The sequence below is a fragment of the Gorilla gorilla genome, chromosome 2, assembly GCF_029281585.2.
Source record: "Gorilla gorilla gorilla isolate KB3781 chromosome 2, NHGRI_mGorGor1-v2.1_pri, whole genome shotgun sequence".
In the NCBI taxonomy this organism is placed as follows: Eukaryota; Metazoa; Chordata; class Mammalia; order Primates; family Hominidae; genus Gorilla; species Gorilla gorilla.
Window position 1 is genome coordinate 124,633,076 of NC_086017.1, and position 24,785 is coordinate 124,657,860.

Here is a 24,785-nt window from a genome sequence, read left to right on the forward strand (position 1 = left end):
AGGAGAATTGCTTGAACCCGGGAGGCAGAGGTTGTGGTGAGCCAAGATCGCGCCATTGCACTCCAGCCTGGGCAACAAGAGCAAAACTCTGTCTCAAAAAAAAAAAAAAGTTTCTAAGTATTTTAAGCAATTGCCTTTTTAAAGTAGTCAACAGTTTCTAGTTTGACTTCTTTTGAAGGTGATAATTTTCCTGCATGATTGCCTGAATTTTGAAAAAAATTGGTAAAGTTGGCTGGGCACAGCAGCTCATGCCTGTGATCCCAGCACTGTGGGAGACCAAAGCGGGCGGATCACCTGAGGTCAGGAGTTCGAGACAAGCCTGGCCAACTTGGAGAAACCCTGTCTCCCCTAAAAATACAAAATTAGCCGGGTGTGGTGGCGCATACCTGTAATCCCAGCTACTCGGGAGGCTGAGGCAAGAGAATCACATGAACCCAGGACATGGAGGTTGCAGTGAGCCGAGATTGCGCCATTGCAGTCGATCCTAGGCAACAAGAGCAAAACTCCATCTCAAAAAAAAAAATGGTAAAGTCATTTCATAGGCAGTTTATCTGACAAAAAGCCTATCCAAAAGCCAGTCATTGCAGTGCTAATACACCATGAAGGTTCAGGATTCAAGAAGAGAATTTGCTGATGACAGTCCTTGGCACTACGAACTTGGAATTGTAGACTATTTAACATAAGAAATTTCATTATTATTATTAAGTACATTTTGTGTGGGGGGGAATACTGTAGGATTTCAGATAAATTAATACTACATTATGTTGTCATTATTGGATTTTAAAGGTTTTTCTAATATTGCAGTATAACAGTAAACACGTATATAAATAAGTCCTTATCCACATGCCAAATATATTCCCAGAAATACAGTTTTTGAGTCAAAAGGCTTGAACATCTTTAAGGGCGTGGTTGCATATTACTAATTTTTTCCCCATGTTTCCTAGAAAATAATAAACCCAAATTGACCTTTTCTTGATGGTTATGGGTCATTCTTATTACCATTAGTCAATTCACATCTCTTTCCTTTTTACCTTCCATTTATTCTTTTTTTTTTGAGTCGGAGTCTCACTCTGTCGCCTAGGCTGTGGAGTGCAGTGGCGCAATCTCGGCTCACTGCAGCCTCTGCTTCCCGGGTTCACCATTCTGCCTCAGCCTCCTGAGTAGCTGGGACTACAGGCACCTGCCATCACGCCCAGCTAATTTTTTGTATTTTTAGTAGAGACAGGGTTTCACTGTGTTAGCCAGGATGGTCTTGATCTCCTGACCTCGTGATCCGCCCACCTTGGCCTCCCAAAGTGCTGGGATTACAGGCGTGAGCCGCCGCACCCAGTCCTTCCATGTATTCTTATAGAGTAGCTCTCTAATGATTTGCTGCTTTAAATCTGCAGTGATCCAAAGTATTAGATAATAATTTTTAATTGTGCATAAATTGAGTCCTAAGTCTGTATGCAGGTCTTTTGCCATGTGCAGAAGCTTTAAGACTGTGATTCTATGAGTTCAGAGATCTTTTATTTTCCTGTTTCTTAGGTCTTCACTTTATTTCTATTGAGGTTGGCAAGTCTCACTTCTCGTGTATATAAATATTGTACTGTATTTAGTTCTAATACCATATTTTGTTGTTTCTAGGACATTTTTCTCCCATATTTTTAACAGCTCTGAAATTAGTGCCTGTCCTGCAATTTCTGGAATGCCATAATTTGTCAGGTTTTTTTCCTTAGTAGTACATCAAATAAAGGAGTTTATTAAAATTGATATTATCTTAGATTAGGTGAAATATGGTGTTAACTTCTAGATAGGGATCTGTGTGTTTGTAAGAATTGCTGTTGTGAGACATCAGCATGAATTCTTAGGTGGTTGTCTTACCTTGACTTTACCTAGTCAGTAAGTTAAATTGAATTAAAGTGGCAGGGTGCAGTGGTTTACACCTGTAATCCCAGCACTTTGGGAGGCCGAAGCGGGAGGATCACTTGAGCCCAGGAGTTCAAGAGCAGCCTGGGTAACAGAGTGAGACTTTGCCTTTACATAAAAATCAAAAAGCTGGGCATGGTGGTATATGCCTGTGGTCCCAGTAAGGGAGGCTAAGGCAGGAGATTGCTTTAGCCCAAGAGATTGAGGCTGCAGTGAGCCTTGATCGCACCACTGTACTCCAGCCTGGGTGACAGAGCAAGACCTTGTCTCAAAAAAAAAGGAAAAAAAAGTATATTAGCAAAATGTTAAAAAGAGTCCCAAATAGGAAGCAGTCTTGGTACGCAATAGAGAGAGTTATTGTTGTTAGGTAAAGTATGGTATCTATTTAATGGAATAGTATACAGTTTAAGATGACACAAAGACTGTGTAGCGCATAGAAAAATTGAAGTAAAATAATTTTATGCTAGTATTGATTACAATTATGTAAAAAAAATTAATTGGGAAATAATGTCAGTCATATTCAAGTGGTGAGATCTTTCATTAGGTATTTTTAAAATTATAAGCATATTGCTTCTGAAAACAGATTTTAAAGAAAGATGTGTAATAAATGCTTTCTTTTCTATTTATATTGTTGGCTGTCTTCTTGGCTGTTTACATCATAGGTAAGTTAAGCTTTAAATCAATAGGATCTTCTTTGGTGTCTTGTTTTTTCTTTGTAACCTGAAATCAGGAAAATTTCCTAAAAATTCAAATGTGGGATATTAATGTGAGCTTTACAATTACTTTTCCCCCTTCAGTTTATCAAGTTTAAGAAATAAAAAAAATAAGGCCCGGCACAGTGGCTCATGCCTGTAATCCCAGCACTGTAATCATGCCTGTAATCCTAGCTCATGCCTGTAATCCCAGCACTGAGGTGGGGGGATCACTTGAGCCCTGGAGGTGGAGGTTACAGTGAGCTGAGGTTGCAGTGAGCCGAGATTGCATCACTGTACTCCAGCATAGCTGATAAAGCCAGACCCAGACCCTGTCTTAATTAAAAAAAAAAAAAAAGCAGGAATTTCTTACCCAAATTCTGTTTCAGGTAGCTTTGTTGTTCTGAACTTAAAATAATTGACCAGAAATTTTCCACTTCTGTTCTCTATTTTTAATAGTAGCAAAGTTGTATTGAGTCTGTGGGCATTAATATTCTGATTATCCTCAAATATGCTCATTTTCCTCTTAGATATGTCCATTTACTTTGTAGTCACATTGATGTTTTATCTTTTTTTTGGCTAATATAGTTAGTTGGTTATGTTTGTGTTATAAAGCTAGGTATTAGTAAAATACAACGTTATGTTTTTTAAAAATCTTAGTTCTGTAAGAGATGGGGCCAGGCGTAGTGGCTCATCCAGCACTTTGGGAGGCCGACGCGGGCAGTTCACCTGAGGTCAGGAGTTCAAGACCAGCCTGACCAATGTGGTGAAACCCCATCTCTACTAAAAATACAAAATTAGCCAGGTGTGGTGGCGCATGTCTGTAATCCCAGCTACTTGGGAGGCTGAGGCAGGAAGAGTAGCTTAAATCCGGGAGGTGGAGGTTGCAGTGAACTGAGATGGTGCCATTGCACTCCAGCCTGGGCAACAAGAGCGAAACTCCATCTCAAAAAACAAAAAAGAGAGAGATGAGTGGCCGGGCGCGGTGGCTCGGCCTGTTATCCCAGCACTTTGGGAGGCCGAGGTGGGCAGATCACTTGAGATCAGGAGTTCAAGACCAGCTTGGCCAACATTGTGAAATCCCATCTGTACTAAAAATACAAAAAAAAAAAAAGGTAGACAGGTGTGGTGGCACGTACCTGTAATCCCAGCTACTCGGGAGGCTGAGACAGGAGAATCGCATGAACCCAGGAGGCGGAGGTTGCAGTGAGCCGAGATCGCACCACTGCTCTCCAGCCTGGGCGACAGAGTAAGACTCCATCTCAAAAAAAAGGAGATGGGTAATTTAGGAACAGTCAATTCTTGTTTTACTAATTACTCCTTAGTTTGTGAATGTCCCATTATGTCACCTTTTTTTCATCTTCTCCCTTGTGCTTGTGTTTTTACATAGGGTCAGTAAATAATACAAAAAAGTCTTAGTTTGGTTGCTGTAACAAATTGCCATAGACTATGTGACTTAAACAGCAACATTTCTCATAGTCTGGAGTGTGGGAAGTCCGAGGTCAAGGTGCCTATAGATCCTGTGTCTGGTCAGGGCCTGCTTCCTTCTGGTTTGTAGATGGACATCTTCTTGTATCCTCACATGGTAGAGAGCAGAGATCATCTCTCTTTCTCTCTCTCTTTTTTTTTTTTTCGCTTCCCTTGAGACAGTCTCGCTCTGTCACCCAGGCTGGAGTGCAGCAGTGCGACCACGGCTCAGTGCAGCCTCAACCTCCCAGGCTCAAGCAGTCCTCCACTTCAACCTCCTAAGTAGCTGGGACTATGGGTGCACACCACCACGCCCAGCTAATTTTTTAATTTTTTGTAGGGACAAGGTCTCACTATGTTACCTATTCTGTTCTTGAACACCTGGACTCATGCAGTCCTCCTGCCTTAGCCTCCCAAAGTGCTGAGATTACAGGCATGAGCCACTGCATCCAGCTCAGAGATCATCTCTAGAGGGGCACTAATCCCATTCATGAGGGCTCCACCTTCAGGACCTAATTATGTACCAAAGGCCCCACTTCCTAATACCATCACATTGAGGGTTGGAATTAAAATGTGAATTTTGGGGGGACACATTTAGTCCATGACACATGGCTTTCTTTTCTAAAAATGGTATAGTTGGTGCAAAAGTAATTGCAGTTTTTGCCATTGCTTTCGATGGCAAAACAGCAATTACTTTTGCAGCAGCCTAATAGCTAAAGGTGAAAACTACTGACGAAGTAAGGTGTTTTGAATTATTTATTACATGCCTAGGTGTTGTGATCAGACCAAATCTGGGCATCATCACTCTTTAGTTCTGTCCCCTATTTCTTAATCAAATAATACCTATTTCATAGGACTAGTGTTAAGAATTAAAGAGATGTTTGCTTTTTTTAACATAATGCCTGGAGTGTGATATGTACTTAACAAATAGTAGTTGATGTTATGTCTTTTTTTTTTTTTTTTTTTTTGAGACAGAGTCTTGCTCTGGCGCCCAGACTAGAGTGCAGTGGTGTGATCTTGGCTCATTGCAACCTCAGCTTCCTGGGTTCAAGCAATTCTCCTGCCTCAGCGCCCCGAGTAGCTGGGATTACAGGCACACGCCGCCATGCGCGGCTAATTTTGGTATTTTTAGTAGAGACCAGGTTTTGTCATGTTGGCCAAGCTGGTCTCCAACTCCTGACCTCATCCACCTGCCTCAGCCTCTCAAAGTGCTCAGATTACACGTGTAAGCCACTGTGCCCAGCCTGATGTTATCTGTTTTTAATTTCAGAACATTTTACTGAGTTACTGCTGTATAAGACACTATGCCATATGGAAGGGAGGAAGTAGGAAAATGATATAATACGCGCTTTGAGGGCAGGGATACTTGAATCCGTACATCAGTTTTACCATTGACCATAGGCTTCTAGCGTATACATTGATATTGTGGAACTTGTACACTCAATACAATATTTTGTTACTGTTTCACCCAATATTGCACAATTTTATTTGTAAAAATTTGAAGGGAAAGGAATCTACTTCTTTTTTTTTTTAGTTGGAGTCTTGCTCTGTCACCCAGGCTGGAGTGCAGTGGCTCAATCTCAGCTCGCTGCAACCTCCGCCTCCTGGGTTCAAGCAATTCTCTGCCTCAGCTTCCCTAGTAGCTGGGATTATAGGCATCTGCCACCACGCCCAGCTAATTTTTTTGTATTTTTAGTAGAGACAGGGTTTCACCATCTTGGCGAGGCAAGTCTTGAATTCCTGATCTCGTGACCCACTGGCCTTGGCTTCCCAAAGTGCTGGGATGTGAGCCACCGTGCCTGGCTGGAAAGTAATCCATTTCTAAAAGTGACATAAAAATCATTTCTGGACAAGCTTGTTGATGAACTGTAAGTGTGTTTAGCTGACACAATTTAAATTCCATTCCCAGTTTAAGTGTCCACCCTAGCGTTTATCTTCACTATTTCTTTTTCAGGAATGCCTTAGTTTTGATATACAGTTAAAATAGAAGAGTGTGTGTGTGTCCTCAGATAATTTTATTCCAATAAGAATAAGTTTTTCCTGATTGTTAGTCCAGTTTGCCATCTGTGACTTTGCTGTTCTCTGCTCTTTGATTCCTGCTTTTGTCTACACATTTCATTGTAGTCCACCTTAGTAATTCTTATGGACTACTTCACTGATGACCTTATGTGTATTCTTAACCTTTTGGTTTATTTTTTTAAAAAGCACTATGAAATATGTACAATATAAAAATATTTATTTTTCAAAGTCCTTTCTTGTTGTGTTGGTTAATTGAGTGTGCCAATAAAGGCAACAAGGACTCAGATGTCTTTTGTCTTTCTATTTTGTCATCCTTAGCAAGGTGGGCTGCCTGCTTAGCTCCCTCAAGGTCCTAATATGGCTGCCGCGGTTCCAGATGTCCCAGGCAGATGACCAAATCCCAAAGGAGAGTATTGTTTCTCATAGCCTGTATCTTTTTTTTTTTTTTTTTTTTTGAGATGGAGTCTCACTCTGTTGCCCAGGCTGGAGTGCAGTGGCGCAATCTCGGCTCAACGCAACCTCCGCCTTCCACGTTCAAGTGATTCTCCTGCCTCAGCCTCCCAAGTAGCTGGAACTACAGACGCACGTCACCATGCCTGGTTAATTTTTGTATTTTTAGTAGAGATGGGATTTCACCACGTTGGCCAGGCTGGTCTCAAACTCCTGACCTCAGGTGATCCACCCACCTTGGCCTCCCAAAGTGCTGGGATTACAGCCACCGCACCCAGCTGCCTGTATCTTTTAAAAGAACAAAGAAATTATATCCAGAAGGTCTCCAACAGATTTTGCCTTAATTCTTATGGTTAGAACATCATTTATTATGTGCTTATTTCCAAAGCAGTCGAGGGAACTGGAATTACAGTAATAGGCTTAACAAATTTTGAACAAAGTTGGCTTTTGGTTGGCAAGGAAAAATCGGGAAACTAAATATACATAGTGAAATAAATCTGCCACATAAGCCATTCTAATAGGATTGCTAGGTAGGTGGATTGAAGGAGATGAATAGAGAGTGTCACAAAATGACTAGGACTATACCCTAAAAATATGATCAGGTAATGTTATTTGTTGGAATTCCACCTGTTCTATAACTTTCTGACCAAACATAAAAATATTAAACAGATTTAAGATACCTTTCTCTAAAAAGATTAACAGTGTGTGAAAATAAGTAATTGGTTATAATCCATTAGATTCTTCTGAATCTTTTTTTAAAAAAATCTATGATTTCCAGAGATAGTCTTTAATCAATTAGATAGAATGTATTTTTTCATTACACTCTAATGTAACAAGTGTTACATCAAAATAATGCTTCATTATCAATGAAGTGCCCAAGGATTTTGTATGTGAGTAAATATTATCTTGGAATCTTAGTGTTTAACTTTTATATATCACCTCCCCTTTGCCCCCAACAGCCATATCATCCAAGACTTAGGTAGTAAAAATAATTTCTGAAATAATGAAATTACCAGTTGCATTAACCAGCAGCAATTTGGAGTGGACTTTATAGGAAAAAAATTTTTTCCTCTGGTGTTATTTGCCACTGCAGTGTTCTGCAGTGCCTGTTGGGGAGAGACTGATGACTCATTAACTCAGATCAGTTGCCTATGCTGCCTTTCTGGATTTTTCCTCTTCTACCACAGGGTTTTGGTTTTTGTTTAAATCTTTCACAAATTGGGTGGGGAGGGGCACTCCTATAATTTGTAACCAAAGAATCTTAGTTGTAAGTTGCATTTACTTTTTATCCTTAAACACAGTTGAAGTCAAAACAGCTAAAGGCAACATTTTTATATAATCGTTGATTTGATTTTTCTGTGAGTGCATCTGTGTATACCACACTGCTTTCATGAAAGTATGTAATAAGTATTCCTGCTTTTATTTATTTATTTATTTATTTATTTTTGAGACTCTCACTCTGTCACCCAGGCTGGAGTGCAGTGGAGCAATCTCCAGTCACTGAAACCTCCACCTCCCGGGTTCAAGCATTTCTCCTCCTCCAGCCTCCCAAGTAGCTGGGACTACAGTTTTGCATCACCACACCCGGCTAATTTTTGTATTTTTTGGTAGAGACAGGGTTTCACCATGTTGGCCAGGCTGGTCTTGAACTCCTGACCACAAGTAACCTACCTGCCTTGGCCTCCCAAAGTTCTGGGATTACAGGCATGAATTATCGCAACTGGCCTCATGCTTTTATTTTTTAAATGTTGGAGAACAACAATAGCTGTATAGGCCGGGCACGGTGGCTTATGCCTGTAATCCCAGCACTTTGGGAGGCCAAGGCGGGTGGATCTCCTGAGGTCAGCAGTTCCAGACTAGCCTGGTCAACCTGGCGAAATCCCGTCTCTACTAAAAATGCAAAAAATTAGCCAGGCATGGTGGCTCGTGCCTGTAGTCCCAGCTACTTGGGAGGCTGAGACACAAGAATCGCTTGAACCTGGAAGGTGGACATTGCAGTGAGCCGACATCGTGCCACTGCACTCCAGCCTGGATAGCAGACTGAGACTCTGTCTCAAAAAAAAAGAAAATCAATAGCTGTATATTGTCTTAAGAAGGAGTTATTAAATAGCCTGTAAAGCTATTTTATGTAGCATTAAATCATATCATAGTTTGGACCCTGTAGAGATTTGGGATAAAATTAACTTTCAGGCCAGGCGTGATAGCTCATGCCTGTTATCCCAGTACTTTGGGAGGCCGAGGTGGGGAGATCACAAGGTCAGAAGTTCAAGACCAGCCTGGCCAATAAGGTGAAACCCCGTCTCTACTAAAAATACAAAAAAATTAGCTGGGTGTGGGGGCGCATGCCTGTAATTCCAGCTACTCGGGAGGCTGAGGCAGGAGAATTGCTTGAACCTGGGAGACGGAAATTGCTGTGAACCGAGATCATGCCACTGCACACCAGCCTGGGCAACAGAGGGAGACTCCATCAAAAAAAAAAAAAAAAAAACTTTGAATATAATCTAACTTGCAGTATAATTTGCTTATTGAAACTTGGTGCTCTAGGAGTTTGTTTTAACATTTTTAAAAGCCTATTTTTCACTGAGAGGTGTAAGCATTCAATGATGAAGCAGAAGATTTTAGTGGGGTATTTTTAACTATTCACAGATAATAAAGAAGAGTTATAAACAAATTAGTATGTTGTATGACCATGCTTACCAAAATGCTATATGTTTAGCCCTATTCAGTCATCAGGTCACCATAGTATGTCTACCTGATGAGTAATTTTTATTTCACTGTGGGGAAAAAACACTTGCATATTTTTATCTTTTTTTTTTTTTGAGACGGAGTCTCGCTCTGTCGCCCAGGCTGTAGTGCAGTGGCGTGATCACCGCTTGCTGCAAGCTCCGCCTCCCGGGTTCAGGCCATTCTCCTGCCTCAGCCTCCTGAATAGCTGGGACTACAGGTGCCTGCCACCACACCCGGCTAATTTTTTGTATTTTTAGTAGACGCGGGGTTTCATCATGTTAGCCAGGATGGTCTCGATCTCCTGACCTCATGATCCGCCTGCCTCGGCTTCCCAAAGTGCTGGGATTACAGGCGTGAGCCACCGCGCCCGGCCTCTTTTTTTCTTTAGTTTTTTCAGTTTCTTATTTTTATGGATACATAAGTGTATATATTTATAAGGTACATATTTTTCTTATAAAATTTATTGTATGAGATGAAGTAGAGTATAAAACTTGTTTGGATTTCAGAGAATATACAAGAGCATGCCAAGAAATTTCCCTGCTTACGGTGGAGTGCTATAGCATCCTGTTTCTGGTCACATTCTGGGATGGGGTAGATAGAGGAGTGGTTATTCACTTCGATGTTTACCTGGATCAATACATTTGAAAGGAAGCGGGTGGAAGCAGAGTTGGGCAGAGGAAGAAGTTGAAATGCAGTGCAAGTCCCGCAGAGCCTCAGTTACCCAGTGGGAGAGATCTGGAGTGATTGTTGCTTGTGAGAGTATCCTGCATCAGGCTGAGATGGCTGGGCCTTTGTACCTCCATTGTGTCCATTCAGCAGGTGCACACTGCCCTGCAAGTGGTGTGAATGCAGGCAAGGCAGCACTCTGCATCTGAGGCTGACCTTGAAGGGTTGACAGCTGTTAGTTATTCAGTAATCACTATGGGAGTGCTTTTGGACTGGGGATATTTGAGCAGAGACATGAATGATGTGAAGAAATGAATCCTGGAGAAAAGAACATTCTAGGGAGGAGCACAGGAAATATAAAAGATCCATGTTGCTGTAGCAGATTAAAATGTAAATATTTTAAAATATCAAAATGGGGCTGGGCACCATGGCTCACGCCTGTAATCCCAGCACTTTGGGAGGCCGAGGCAGGCGGATCACGAGGTCAGGAGATCGAGACCATCCTGGCTAACACAGTGAAATCCCGTCTCTACTAAAAATACAAAAAAATTAGCCGGGCGTGGTGGCAGGCACCTATAGTACCAGCTTCTCGGGAGGCTGAGGCTGGAGAATGGCGTGAACCTGGGAGGCGGAGCTTGCAGTGAGCCAAGATTGCGCCACTGCACTCCAGCCTGGGCGACAGAGCAAGACTCCATCTCAAAAAAAAAAAAACCAAATGGACAAAAATGCTTGGAAGGTTACACTTTAAAACTCGTGTTTTCATGATTATTATGAAAGATGTGGTAAGAGCAGATTTCAGGATGTATTTACAACCACCTCTCTGTATAAACACAATGGAGTAGAGAAGATTAAATTACTCAGAATCAGAATCATCATCATTTTTTTCTCCACTTAATATTGGCTTTTTTTTTTTTTTTTTTTTTTTTGAGATGGAGTCTCACTCTGTCACCCAGGCTAGAGTGCAGTGGTGCAATCTCGGCTCACTGCAGTCTCCGCCTCCTGGGTTCAAGCAGTTCTCCTGCCTCAGCCTCCTGAGTAGTTGGGATTACAGGTGCGCGCCACCACGCCCGGCTAATTTTTTTGTATTTTTAGTAGAGGCGGGGTTTCACCATGTTGGTCAGGCTGGTCTCAAACTCCTGACCTCGTGATCCACCCGCCTTGGCCCCCCAAAGTGCTGGGATTACAGGTGTGAGCCACCGTGCCTGGCCAATATTGGCTTTTTAAAAAGGACAGTCATCTTGGTTTGCTAATACAAGAATATTCACCAAATCAATGCAAATTTATGGATCTGGTGACAATTATCTTTAAGTAAATTTGTAGACTTATCACTAGGACTCTAGGTTCTCTTATTAGTATGATGTCACTTCCTAAAGTGTGCCGTCTTTGGCATAAATTAAATAATATGTGCCTAAAAATTAGAGTTAAAAACTATAGAATCATTAAAATTCTCATGCTGACTAGGATTTTCCAGCTGACTGCTAAACCCACAAGACTGCTGAATCATGAACAAACCCATTTGGTTTCCGCTAATCATTGCTCATACATTTGGAGGCATGCACTGTTTAAGTCTTAAAGGGAAAGTATGTAAATACTTGTTTTAAAAAATCAGAACAGACATCATTATTCCCTCATAAACTTTAGAATACCTTCCTGAACCACAGGTTTCAACCATCTGTAGGGAAGCTTTACTAGATACTCTGATGCCTCTTTGTTCATCCCTCCAAGTCTCAGCTTAACCTCCTATTAAGTGACTTTCATCCTGCCCAACTCTAGGTTAGATGCCATTGCTTTATGCTCTTCTAAATCTCCAGCCTATAGTACTCCCAAGAGAGCACATATGTCACCTTATAAGAACTACCTGTTTGTCTTTTCATTCCACTATGCCAGAAGATCCTTGGGGGAAAGATTGTGTCTTACTTCATTATATTTTCCATCTATAATACAGCAGCTGGCACATCATCAATGCTTAAAAAAAATACAGTTGTCTTAGAAAATAAAGTTATGATAAAATGCACTGATAACTAGGAAAAAAAAAACTAGCTAAGTGACTAGATTTGGTTCAAGATAAGAACTATCTACCCTATCCCAGAATGTGAACAAGAAACAGGATGCTATAGCAGTCTACCGTAAACAGGGAAATTTCTTGGTATGCTCTTGTATATTCTCTGAACTTCAAAAAAACTAGCTAAGAGACTAGATTTGGTTCAAGATAAGAACAACTAGATTTGGTAGCGAGATAAGAATCACTGGACACTTTAGAAATGGACACTTTAGAAAAAAGGCAATCTTAGCTTATATTAATAGAATAAAATTAGTAGTCATCAGTATTACTTTTCTGTTAGGCATACTGTTAGATGCCTCACAAAAACTCCATTAGATTTTACAGATGAAACTGAGGCTCAAAAGGATGAAACAATTTGATTTGCCTAAGGACACAATTTATAAATTCAAAGTCTTCAAACCGTGGCATTTGTCTCTCAATAAAAGGAAGCATTTGCTGGGCGCGGTGGCTCACGCCTGTAATCCCAGCACTTTGGGATTACAGGTGGGCAGATCACTTGAGGTCAGGAGTTCAAGACCAGTCTGGCCAACATGGTGAAACCCTATCTCTACTAAAAATACAGAAATTAGCTGGGCATAGTGGCACACACTGTAGTCCCAGCTACTCAGGAGGCTGAGGCACAATAATCGCTTGAACCTCAGAGGTGGAGGTTGCAGTGAGCCGAGATTGCACCACTGCACTCCAGCCTGGGTGACAGAGTGAGACCCTGTCTCAAAAAAAAAAAAAAAAAAAGAAAAAAGAAAAAAGCAGCATTCAGAATAGATGAAGTAGTACTCTTCAATACTCACTCATACAGCATGTAGAACGTTGTTTTATTTGTACTATTTAAAAGAAATATTGACCTTGTGAAATACTTCTAGAAAAGGGTAGTCTCAGGAGTGAGGGATCTGAAAAGATTATACTTTGAGGGACAATGGAAGGCACTAAAGAGAATGTGCTTGGAGAGGAAACATACTTTGTGTGGCTGTAGTAATTGGAAAAAATAGGGCCAAAGGATAGAAGTTAAGGGAAGTAGATTTAGGTTGGATGTGAGATAGTATTTCTAAAAACAGAATGGCTTTTTCCAAATTCAGGACCTATATTCAAATAGTGTTACTGATGACATTTTTGTAAGCATATTACATTTCACAAGGAACTTTTTTTTTTTTTTTGAGATGGAGTTTTGTTTTTGTTGTCCCTGCTGGAATGCAGTGGTGCAGTCTTGGCTCACTGCAACCTCCACCTCCCGGGTTCAAGCAATTCTCCTGCCTCAGCCTCCTGAGTAGCTGGAATTACAGGCGCCCACCACCACACCCAGCTAATTTTTGTATTTTTAGTAGAGACAGGGTTTTGCCGTGTTGGCTAGGCCAGTCTCAAACTTCTGACCTCAAGTGATTTGCCCACCTCGGCCCCCCAAAGTGCTGGAATTACGGGCATGAGCCACTGCACCCAGACACAAGGAACATTTAAGGAAATTTGTAATGCAATCACAAGTCTGGTGGGGTAGGTGGTAGCATTATTACTGTTTTTCAAATGCAGATATTAAGAGATTTTGATTTGTCCAAGATGTTCTGCAGCATGTTATTGGTAGGATCAGGATGTGATCCCAAGTCTGCTGACCCAAGATCTCATGCTGTTTCCACTTTAATAGGCAGATGACCATGTATCATGAATGCTATAGAGGAAATACCCATATGTGGGGAGGAACTTAGACTGTGTATGATTGTCAGTTTCTTCTCTGATTTGGAAAATCTTTGATTTTCTGAAGATTGAAATTTCACCTCATTCACTTGTTCACTACTTCTTTGAAGACTTTTCCCAACCTATTGTCCAATTAAATATGTTTGTCTTTAAATCTTCTTTCTGTTTTCCCCTGTATTATCTCATAGTTTCTAGAACATCTTGTTCTGTCTCTTTAGATTCCAATGTTTTACAGTCCCATGCCTGCTCTTAATGGCTTCTTCTACTGTATCTTCAGGAAGCCAAAAATCCTAATAAATTTCTGCCAGGCGCGGTGGCTCATGTCTGTAATCCCAGCACTTTGGGAGGCCGAGGCAGGCAGATCACTTGAGCCCAGGAGTTTGAGGCCAATCTGGGCAACATGGTGAAACCCTGTCTCTACAATAAATGTAAAAATTAGCTGGGTGTGGTGGCGTGTGCTTGTCACGCCAACTACTGGGTGGGGTGGGGACGGGGGCGGCTGAGGTGATCACTTGAGCCCAGGAGGTCAAGGCTGCAGTGAGCCGTGATCACGCCACTGCACTCCAGCCTGCGTGACAGCGAGAACTTGTCTCAAAAAAACAAAAACAAAAACTTACTTTACAGCTCCCTGTTCACTATATTTCATCCACATTGGTGTACACTTCTGCAAGTTGGAATCAGTTTCTCCTCTGCTCCCAAGGTGGTGTTTGCACCTCAATTGAGCATTTAAGTCATTTTGTTTTGCTATATAGCTATTTAAAGCTTCAAAAGCTCTGTAAACATATAATAAATGGAATTCCGTTGACATTCAAGCCTTACCTATTTCCAGAGCTTCTTCAACTTATCCTGCCTCCCCTACTTTAATTCTGTTAAAGTAATTGAACACCATTCTTCTCATAATAGTTCTCCCTCAGTCTTCAGTGATTTCCTTGTGTTTATAGGATAAAGTCCACTTGTTATTTTGGCAGTCAGTTCAAGATCCACAAATCAGTCTTTACCCTTACATCCTTATTTCTCACTGCTGCTTTAATATAGTCTTTATACCAGTCAGGCTGGTCTGTTCACTATTCCTGAATTTTTTTCTCCATTCTTTTGTTATTGGCACCCCCTCTACCGTCTGCAGTGTCTTTGCTACCTTTCTTTTTCTACTGTGTGCAAATTCTACCTGACCTTCAAGGTATCTTCTCTAAACATTCTAATCTTTGAACTTTTAGTAAATAAGGGTATATTATTTGGTACTTTATCACTTATTGATCTATGACTCTTTGTGGTTAATTTTGGACATTATTTAGCTTTTCATGTGTACATGTATTTCATCTCCCTCATTAAATTGGTAATAGTTATTAAGGTAGATCAGCAGTCACAAATAAACTTTCTCCTTTGGCATCTGTTACCAGTTTTCAATGTGAACTTGGATAGTTCCTGTTTTTTAAATTGTATATCTATAAACAAAGAGGTTGAAATGAATTTCTTAAACTATTCTGTGTGTTCCACTAAAAGAAAAAGGGAAAAACACTCATAGTTAAAATTTAAAGGTAGGTAATAAATAAATACTTTTAAAGAGTAAAATATATCATTTGTTACATTGTGAAAAGTACTATGGTATAAAATAGGGAAGGAGGAAGGATGTTGCAGTTTTAAATAAATGGACAGAGAAGCCTCATGGAGAAGGTGATGTTTGAGTAAAGATCTGAAGGAGTGCTGAACATGGTGGCTCACACCTGTAATCCCAACACTTCAGGAGGCCAAGGCCAGAGAATTACTTGAGCCCAGGAGTTTAAGACTGGCCTAGGCAACATACTGAGATCCTGTCTTCACAGAAAATAAAATAAAATTAGCCAGGTGTGGTAGGACACACCTGTGGTCCCAGGTACTAGGGAGGATGAGGTGGGAGGATCTCTTGAGCCCAGGAAGTTGAGTTGGCTGTGAGCCATGATCACACCATTACACTCCTGCCAAATCGACGGAGACAGACCGTATTAGAAAAAAAGACCTGAAGGAGGTGTAGGAGCAGATACCTTGGAGAATAACATTCTAAGCAGAGGGAACAATCTGTACAAAGGCCCTGAGGTAGAATGTACTTGTGTTTTTGAGAGCTGACAAAGAGTTCAGTATGTATCTGCAGCATGATTAAGTGAAAGAGTAGCTGGATAAGTCAGAGAGGTCATTGAGGATGGGCTTGCTGTGGGGGTGGATAAGTCATTGAAAAGACTTCACATTTTTTGTTATAGTTATTGATATTTCCTATGAAACACCTCACATAGAGATAGAATTCAGTTGTGATAAAACCATCCAGCATCCAGGAATAGGGTACTTTTAACTACATTTTAGGAATTTTGGCTGGGTTCAGTGGCTGGCTCACGTCTGTAGTCCCAGCACTTTGGGAGGCTGAGGTGGGTGGATCACTTGAGGTCAGGAGTTTGAGACCAGCCTGGCCAACGTGGCAAAACCCTGTCTCTACTAAAAATACAAAGATTAGCCAGGTATGGTCACATGCACCTGTAATTCCAGCTACCCTGGAGGGTGAGGCACAGGAATTGCTTGAACTTGGGAGGCAGAGGTTGCAGTGAGCAGAGATCCTTCCACTGCACTCCAGCCTGGGTGGTGGAGTTAGACTCTGTCTCAAAAAAACAAACAAACAAACAAACAAACAAAAAACTAGTTGGGCATGGTGGTACACACCTGTAGTCATAGCTACTTGGGAGGCTGAGGCAGGAGGATCGCTAGAGTCCAGGAGTCTGAGGCTGCAGTGAGCTATGACTGTACCACCACACTCCAGCCTGGGTGACAGAGAGCCTCTTAAAAATTTTTTTTAAATTAAGAAAAGGAATTTTTTTATTCTACTTTGAAGAAGTATAATAACTCAAGAATACACCAAAGATGAGAGTGGTCTCATCTTAGTGGACTACCTATATTTTGGTTCTTTTGCTTTAGGGTTTATAATTATAACTTATTTATTTATTTATTTATTTATTTATTTACCATAGGTAAACTAACATTATGGATTTTTCCAAGCTACCCAAAATACTCGATGAAGATAAAGAAAGCACATTTGGTTATGTGCATGGGGTCTCAGGACCTGGTAAGTAATACATCATAATCTCAAAATAAGGATATCTAACTTTGATTAATGTCTTTTCAAAATATTTTACATAGAAATATACAACTTTCTGTTTACCTGCATAAATTCTGTTTGTCCTTAGGCGATCTCATAGTGACTATAAGACCGAAGTAGAATCTCTGTCATAAGGGCTCATCTAGCATTGATTATCTAAATTTTATAATTATTGAGGTGCTACTTTGTGATATCCTGTTTTATAATTATGTAAATGTTCAACCAGTGTTCAGTTTTATATGTCTTAATTTTTTGTTAAATTTGAGGTAAATAAACTATGAAGTTTATAGCTTTTAATATGTAATACCTTGCATATAGCAGGCATTCAGTACATGTTAATTTGCTTTGAACTGTAATAATTCAAATGCTCAGAGCATTTCTCAGCAATATTAGCTTTTGCCCTTTGCATTTATGCAACTTTTTGAATGGTTATTTTAAGTGTCACATTATTAACTACCTGTGGGAAAGAAGTCTTAGGACCCAAACTTTATGTCCATTCTGCCAAAATATGGAGTGCTGCTTTTTAAATAATAAATCTTACGCCAGTATTTGTTTTGTTATTGAATACTCCCACTACACAATGTGATTCACAGTCACAGTTTCTCTAAGTAAAACCTGGTCAGTGATGTATTATCCTTAAAACCTCATGCTATATAGTCTTTTTCTTGTTCTAGTTAGAGTAGTGGTGATGACAGTTTTTTGATGTTTATGCAAATGAAGACTGTCAGTCACTGTGCCTCTTTTTTCTCCCCCAAGAACTTGGTGTTTGAGCTTGATTTCATTGGCAAGTCATTAAAAGGTTATCAGTATCTTTTGCCATGCAGAGAAATAATTGTCCTCTCAATGATCATAAGGGTCTTCAGGATGAACAGACTAAACCCAAGAACCTTTAGAGAAAAGGCAAAAGAACATCAGAGAGTTTAGGAAAAAATATTCTGTGAAACTGTGTAGTAAACTGCTCCTGGAAACAATTTTTATTTTATTTTTAAAATTTTTTTAAATTTTACTTTAAGTTCTGGGATACATGTGCAGAAAGTGTAGGTGTGTTACATAGGTATACATGTGCCATGGTGGCTTGCTGCACCTATCAACCTGTTACCTAGGTTTTAAGCCCCACGTGCATTAGGTATTTGTCCTAATGCTCTCCCTCCCCTTGCCTCCTGCAATTTTTAATTCTTAAGTACTTAATAAGGTAATGGAACAATGGCATCCTTTTTTGGCTTATGAAATATGATTTTTAAATTTCATTATCTCTGGTATTTCAGTGCATCTTAATTCTTAAGTATTCGGCATAGAGGTAAATATTTATAGGATGAATAAGTCTTCATTGTTTTTACACAGGTTAATTAACTCATAAAGCTTTAATAGTTTCCACTGAAGTATTACCTATTACATAGTTCTAATCAGTTGTATCAGAAGGCTAAATATTAAAAATTGGTTTATTCTTACACGTGTCTAAAAATATGGCAACCTTCCTTCCCTGCTAGAAAAGTAATTTTTGCTTACTAGACCACATGGTCCAAAATAGTAAGTTCAGTAAATGGAATTCCATTGACAATTTCTTACCCAATGGTGGTAACTGATTATAAATATCCTTATGGCCTATGAAAAAAATTTTGTAGATGTGTGTGTGAGTTTTTCTAGTAGAGCTATTATTAGTTTTTGAAAAGGGTCCATGTCCCAGAAGAGTTTTAAGAACCACTGCTATAAGTTATTAGAAAGTAAACATGTTGCTTTAGGTCTATCTCTCAAAGGAAATGGTAACAGCACAGCGAAGTGATAATTGTGTGGCATTCTACCATACTACTAGCCAAACCATTTATTCCAATTTCTACTTTTAAAAGTTTTTTTTAATTGTTCCAAAGCCTTCACTCCATGTATCATAGCAACTCTCAGAACATACCTGAATCCTACCAGGTAAGTTTGCCATGCAGAACTTGAAATGTCTGAAAAGTTTTCATGTATATTATGTAAATAAATAATCTTTGGCTTACCTCTTTATATTATACACTAAAATATATATCTATGTGAAACTACCAGTATGTTCCATAGTAGGTTTTTATCCTTCTTATGAATATATGAGAGAGGCACAATACTGGGTTTATTGGGTGTTTTAATTATTTGTGACTATTCACAGAGCACTAGAGTCTTAAGTCATCAAATTAGTCTTTTGTTCTCTTCAGTGGTTACAGCCTGTGACATGGCGGGTGCAGCCATGTATGAGCTGGTGAGAGTGGGCCACAGCGAATTGGTTGGAGAGATTATTCGATTGGAGGGTGACATGGCTACTATTCAGGTGTATGAAGAAACTTGTATCCTTTTTGGCTCAATTTCCTGCCACTTTCTATATTTCAAAATTTAAGGATTTAGGCCAGACATAGTGCCTCACACCTGTAATCCCAGTACTTTGGGAGGCAGGCAGGTGGATCACCTGAGGTCAGGAATTTGAGACCAGCCTGGCCAACATGGTGAAACTCCGTCTCTAATAAAAATACAAAAATCAGCTGGGTGTAGTGGCAGGCGCCTGTAATCCCAGCCGCTTGGGAGGCTGAGGCAGGGGAATGCTTGCACCCTGGAGGTGGGAGGTTGCAGTGAGCAGAGATCGCACCACTGCACTCCAGCCTGGGCAACAGAGTGAGACTCCATCTCAGAAAAGAAAAAAAAAGATTGAGGATTTAAGCCAAAGGTGGAAGCAGCAAAGCAGCAACAACTAATGATATTAGAAGCATGAAATGCTGGTGTTGTGAAGAGACCTGAATTATGCAGGAGTATGTTAAAGAAAGAGAGAAAAGTACTATGAATTGGTACTCTTATTTTAAGAAATTAGTATCTTCTGAACTTTCGTTGCTCTTACTGCTTCAGTAATTCATGAACTTAAGGGGGACCAAGTGAATTTTTTCTTCATTGGGACGCATATTGTAGAAGAAAGCGTAAACAGAATAACAATATTGACTTGTGAGGTTAAAATTCTCTAATTATGATTTCAGTTTAAAATAGTAAGTCCACAAATAAAACGGTCACCACCCTTTTGATAGCACTGAGTGACATATTACATTTCAGTTTTATTACTAGGAAAGCTTTACTATTTTGTTATCATAATTTTGGCTTTTAAACATAGTATTTATTTTCAGTTTTCTATGAAAAATAAAGGGTTAAGCCTAGTGAAGAAGAATCACTTTTTTAGTGCTTCTATATGTGTTTTACTTTGATTCTCAAAATCAGCATTAATTCTTTGAGTATTTAATCAAGATTTATTTGGTACGACGTTTTTGCCATTCTAAAACACATGCATGCAGATAACTAGTCTCTTTATAGTACTAGGTGCCAATTTAAAACAAAATCATCTAGAAATTTTAAACAAAAATAGAAGTTTTTGTAGCTATGAAATTGTGACTAATAAGAAATATTTTTTCTATTTTTACTTCTATCTTTTAATCTGTTTAATCTTTTTCATGGCTTGAAGATTTAAAATAAATGAAAATGTAAACAGTGACAACCCTCCTTGCCTTTGTTGTCTTGTATCTAGCCGTTTATCAAAACACATACACACCTCCATGCACACATGCAACCACATTTATAGCTCCCTTTATTTTATATCCTTCTAGTTTAGTAATTACATACATGAGCAAATACAAATATTTGTATTTTTCTTTCCTTTCTCTCTCTCTCTCTTTCTCTCTCTCTCTCTCTCTCTCTCTCAATATATATATATATATGGGTTTTTTGTTTGTTTGTTTGTTTTTTGAGACGGAGTCTCACTCTGTCGCCCAGGGTGGAGTGCGGTAGCATGATCTCGGCTTACTGCAACCTCCACCTCCCAGGTTTGAGCAATTCTCTGCCTCAGCCTCCCAAGTAGCTGGGATTACAGGCACGTGCCACCATGCCCGGCTAATTTTTTGTATTTTTAGTAGAGATAGGGTTTCACCATCTTGGCCAGGCTAGTCTTGAACTCCTGACCTCACGATCCACCTGCCCTGGCCTCCCAAGATAGCATATTTTAGGTACTGTTATACACCTTGCTTTTTTTCACTTAAAAGTATGTGTATTCTAGAAGATAAATAGATACATGATAAATATAGTAAAATGTTAAAGGTAGAACCTAGCTCGTAGAGACTGGGAGTCCACTGTAAAATTGTTTCAACTTTGTTGTTGTTCTGAAAATTTTCATAATCAAAATTGGAAATGAAAATACATAGTTTAGAGAGATTTCTAGAGGAATTCATGATAACTCTGGTTCTTTTTTTTACAGCCATATAACAATTCCATCATATAAATGTACCATTATTTACTTATCAATGTCTTAATGATAGAAGTTTTGGTTTCTAGTTTTTGGTTGTTATAAACAGTGCTACATTGTAAGTATAGTAAGAATTCACAGAAGTTGGATTCCTAGGTCACGACTTACCCATTTTGAATTTTGATAAATATTGCTAAATTGCTCTCAGGAAAAGTTGTACTGATTTTACTCCTGTCAACAAATGTGTAGAATAAAGTGGACTCATTATGCTTATTTATATGTTTTATTCTTATTTGTATGTTTTCAAAATAACTTTATTCTTAAGATTTTAGGTTTTGTCCAAGTACTAATACCCTTATTAGGGGACTGATATTCCTCAGCAGTATATGTGAAGCAATGTATTAACGAGGGAGTTTTGCTTCTGTTTTTAGCCCTGTGGTTCCCAAACTTTGCAGAGGCATTCTGAGAAGCTGCAGCAAACTCATGTGGTGCCAGGATATTTAAAATTTTTGAGGCAAACACAGGAATGTTAGACATATTGTCAGACACCACATGAACTAGTAGCTTGAGATAATAAACAGTTTCATTATGTTGCTGTACTATATTTTTGTCAATGATGTCATATCTTTGCAAAGCTGAGTTTTTGGCAGTTGCTAAGCTACAAAAGCAAGTATCATGTGAAAATCAAAATGGAACAAGTTTCCAATCTGATTGCAAGATTGGAAAATTATATAGTTCCCCAAGGGCATATACATTCATAAGAATTATGGATATTTAGGACTGAAATTAATATTATTTTTTCTTTCAACTTATGCATATATTTTTTCAAATTGCTACTCAGTTGTTAGGACGTATATACATATTAGGTTGTTTAGACATAACTGTTTAATAAATGCAAGTGTTAGATATATCTTTTGTCCTGGGACACTGAAAGAAGTTACTGAAAACACTATGAATCCTGTGAACTGAGAAAGTTTGGGAACTTCCGTTTTCACTTCTTGAGTGGCATTTCCTTGTTAAACTGTGGTATTTCCTGTTAATAGTGTCTTTAAACCTTCATAGTAGGTTTTCCTTAGCTGCTGTTTTTAGCTGGTGTGTCTGTTGGAGATCCTGTACTTCGCACTGGTAAACCCCTCTCTGTAGAGCTTGGTCCTGGCATTATGGGAGCCATTTTTGATGGTATTCAAAGACCTTTGTCGGATATCAGCAGTCAGACCCAAAGCATCTACATCCCCAGAGGAGTAAACGTGTCTGCTCTTAGCAGAGATATCAAATGGGACTTTACACCTTGCAAAAACCTACGGGTATGTCTGTGTAACCAAGAATTTCTGAAGTTATTGAAAGAATATAAAATGAATGTTTAGTAAACTACATTGTACTCTTAGTCCAAATAAAAATAGACTACAGAAGGATAGTTTAAAGTTTTTCTTAACTCTACTTCATGGGATTTTAGAACTAATGTTTTATTGATAAGTCAGGTAATTGATTTAAATTATAGCAGCAGGGGCAAGTCTACTTGACATTTATTTGCAAATTAAACAGCAAATACATTTATTCTCTAGGTTGGTAGTCATATCACTGGCGGAGACATTTATGGAATTGTCAGTGAGAACTCGCTTATCAAACACAAAATCATGTTACCCCCACGAAACAGAGGAACTGTAACTTACATTGCTCCACCTGGGAATTATGATACCTCTGTAAGTATCATTTGAACTTTATCCTGCAGAGTGCCTCTATTTCTATATGATAGCTGCCCAGTTTTAGTGCCCTAAGTAATTAAAGAATTGATATTTAATACATAAGTTTTGAGTAACTCCTATAATTTTTGAAGGTTTTTGTTTGTTTATTTTTAACTTGGATTTAGGGATGAAAAAGCAGAACATAGTATTTCTTTTTAAAGAAATGTAACAGTTTTCTACCATATTAACTGATGCTACATTTATTTAAAGCCCTAATTGTTTAGGCATAGAATAGACTTTGATTTTAATGGTGTATCAATATTTACATAATAATTATATAATGGGACCGAGCATGTAGGCTCACGCCTGTAATCCCAACACTTTGGGAGGGCGAGATGGGCAGAGCATGAGGTCAGGAGATCGAGACCAGCCTGACCAACATGGTGAAACCCTGTCTCTGCTAAAAATACAAAAATTAGCCAGGCGTGGTGGCGCACGCCTGTAATCCCAGCTAGTTGAAAGGCTGAGGCAGGAGAATAGCTTGAACCTAGGAGGCGGAGGTTGCAGTGAGCTGAGATCGCGCCATTGCACTCCAGCCTGGGTGACAGAGCGAGACTCCATCTCAAAAAAATAAAAATAATTAGTATTATTATTATATAATGGATTATTTGAATTCTCTTTTATTCTTTTCTTTTTTTTTTTTTGAGACAGGGTCTTGCTGTGTTGCCCAGACTGGAGTGCAGTGGTGCAATCATAGCTCACTGTAGCCTCAACCTGCTGGGCTCAAGCAGTTCTGTCACCTCAGCCTCCCAAGTACCTGGGACCACGGGCACATGCCACCATGCCCAGTTAATTTTTTTTTTTTTTTTGAGATGGACTCTTGCTCTGTCACCAGGCTAGAGTGCAGTGGCGCGATCTCGGCTCACTGCATCCTCTGCCTCCTGGGTTCAAGCGATTCTCCTGCCTCAGCCTTTCAAGTAGCTGGGATTACAGCCCTTTACTTATATTTAACTATTTCTTTGTTGGTTAATATACTTCTTTCTTTCTTTTTTTTTTTTTTGTTTTAGGAGATGGGGTGTCACTATGTTGCCCGGGGTGCTGGAACTACTGGGCTTAAGCAATCCTCCTGCCTCAGTTTTCTGAGAAGCTGGGATTACAGTCACAAGTCTGATATACTCCTTTCTAACTCAGAAATTTTCTTTGTAATTATTAAAAAAGTAATAAATGCACCAGGTTAAAAAAAAAAGCTAAGACTATATATAATTAATTATAATAAAAAGTATAAATCTCTCTTTGCACTTACATGTATCACCTTCCTAACCCCAAGGAGAATCGGGTTACTTTGATTTTGAAGGAAGAAATGTTCACAAATTTGACCATACTAAAATCCTACTGTATTTCTATAGGATGTTGTCTTGGAGCTTGAATTTGAAGGTGTAAAGGAGAAGTTCACCATGGTGCAAGTATGGCCTGTACGTCAAGTTCGACCTGTCACTGAGAAGCTGCCAGCCAATCATCCTCTGTTGACTGGCCAGAGAGTCCTTGATGCTCTTTTTCCGTAAGTTTGAGATGTGTCCCACGATTTTCCCTCAGAGTTATTATATGTACTTATGTTTTTATTATCTTTATAGATAAAGGGCTTATGTGTTTAACACTATAATACATTTTATCTAGAGTAATAATGGTGAATTAAATATTTTTATCTATTGCTAGCACTTATTATAAATTCAAACCATTGAAGATTTACTTTTTTCATGGTTGCCCCCAGAAAGCATTATTTCTGAAACTTTTCTGGAAAAATTAAATTTGCTGAAGAAAATCTGTACCAAAACATTTACTTTTTTCATGGTTGCCCACAGAAAGCATTATTTCTGAAACTTTTCTGGAAAAGTTAAATTTTCTGAAGAAAATCTGTACCAAAACAATGTAACTCTGTTTCTTCTTCTTCTTTTTTTTTTTTTTTTTTAAATTGAGACAGGATCTTACTCTGTCGCCCAGGCTAGAGTGCAGTGGCATGATCTCAGCTCACTGCAACCTCTGCCTCCCAGCTCAAGCAATCCTCCTCCTGCCTCACCCTCCT

The 24,785-nt window shown here is 39.2% G+C and overlaps 1 protein-coding gene across 2 annotated transcripts in view; it reads left to right on the forward strand.

Annotated features, from left to right (window-relative positions):
- Positions 1–24,785, forward strand: part of ATP6V1A (ATPase H+ transporting V1 subunit A) — a 66,906-nt gene that overhangs the window by 15,374 nt on the left and 26,747 nt on the right. For both annotated transcript variants that reach the window (XM_019023949.4, XM_055381651.2), the window contains exons 2-6: positions 16,659–16,753; positions 18,970–19,098; positions 22,113–22,327; positions 22,586–22,723; positions 24,112–24,263. In XM_019023949.4, coding sequence (XP_018879494.1) covers positions 16,672–16,753; positions 18,970–19,098; positions 22,113–22,327; positions 22,586–22,723; positions 24,112–24,263 — 716 coding nt within the window. In that variant the 5' untranslated portion in view covers positions 16,659–16,671. The remainder of the gene's footprint in view (positions 1–16,658; positions 16,754–18,969; positions 19,099–22,112; positions 22,328–22,585; positions 22,724–24,111; positions 24,264–24,785) is intronic.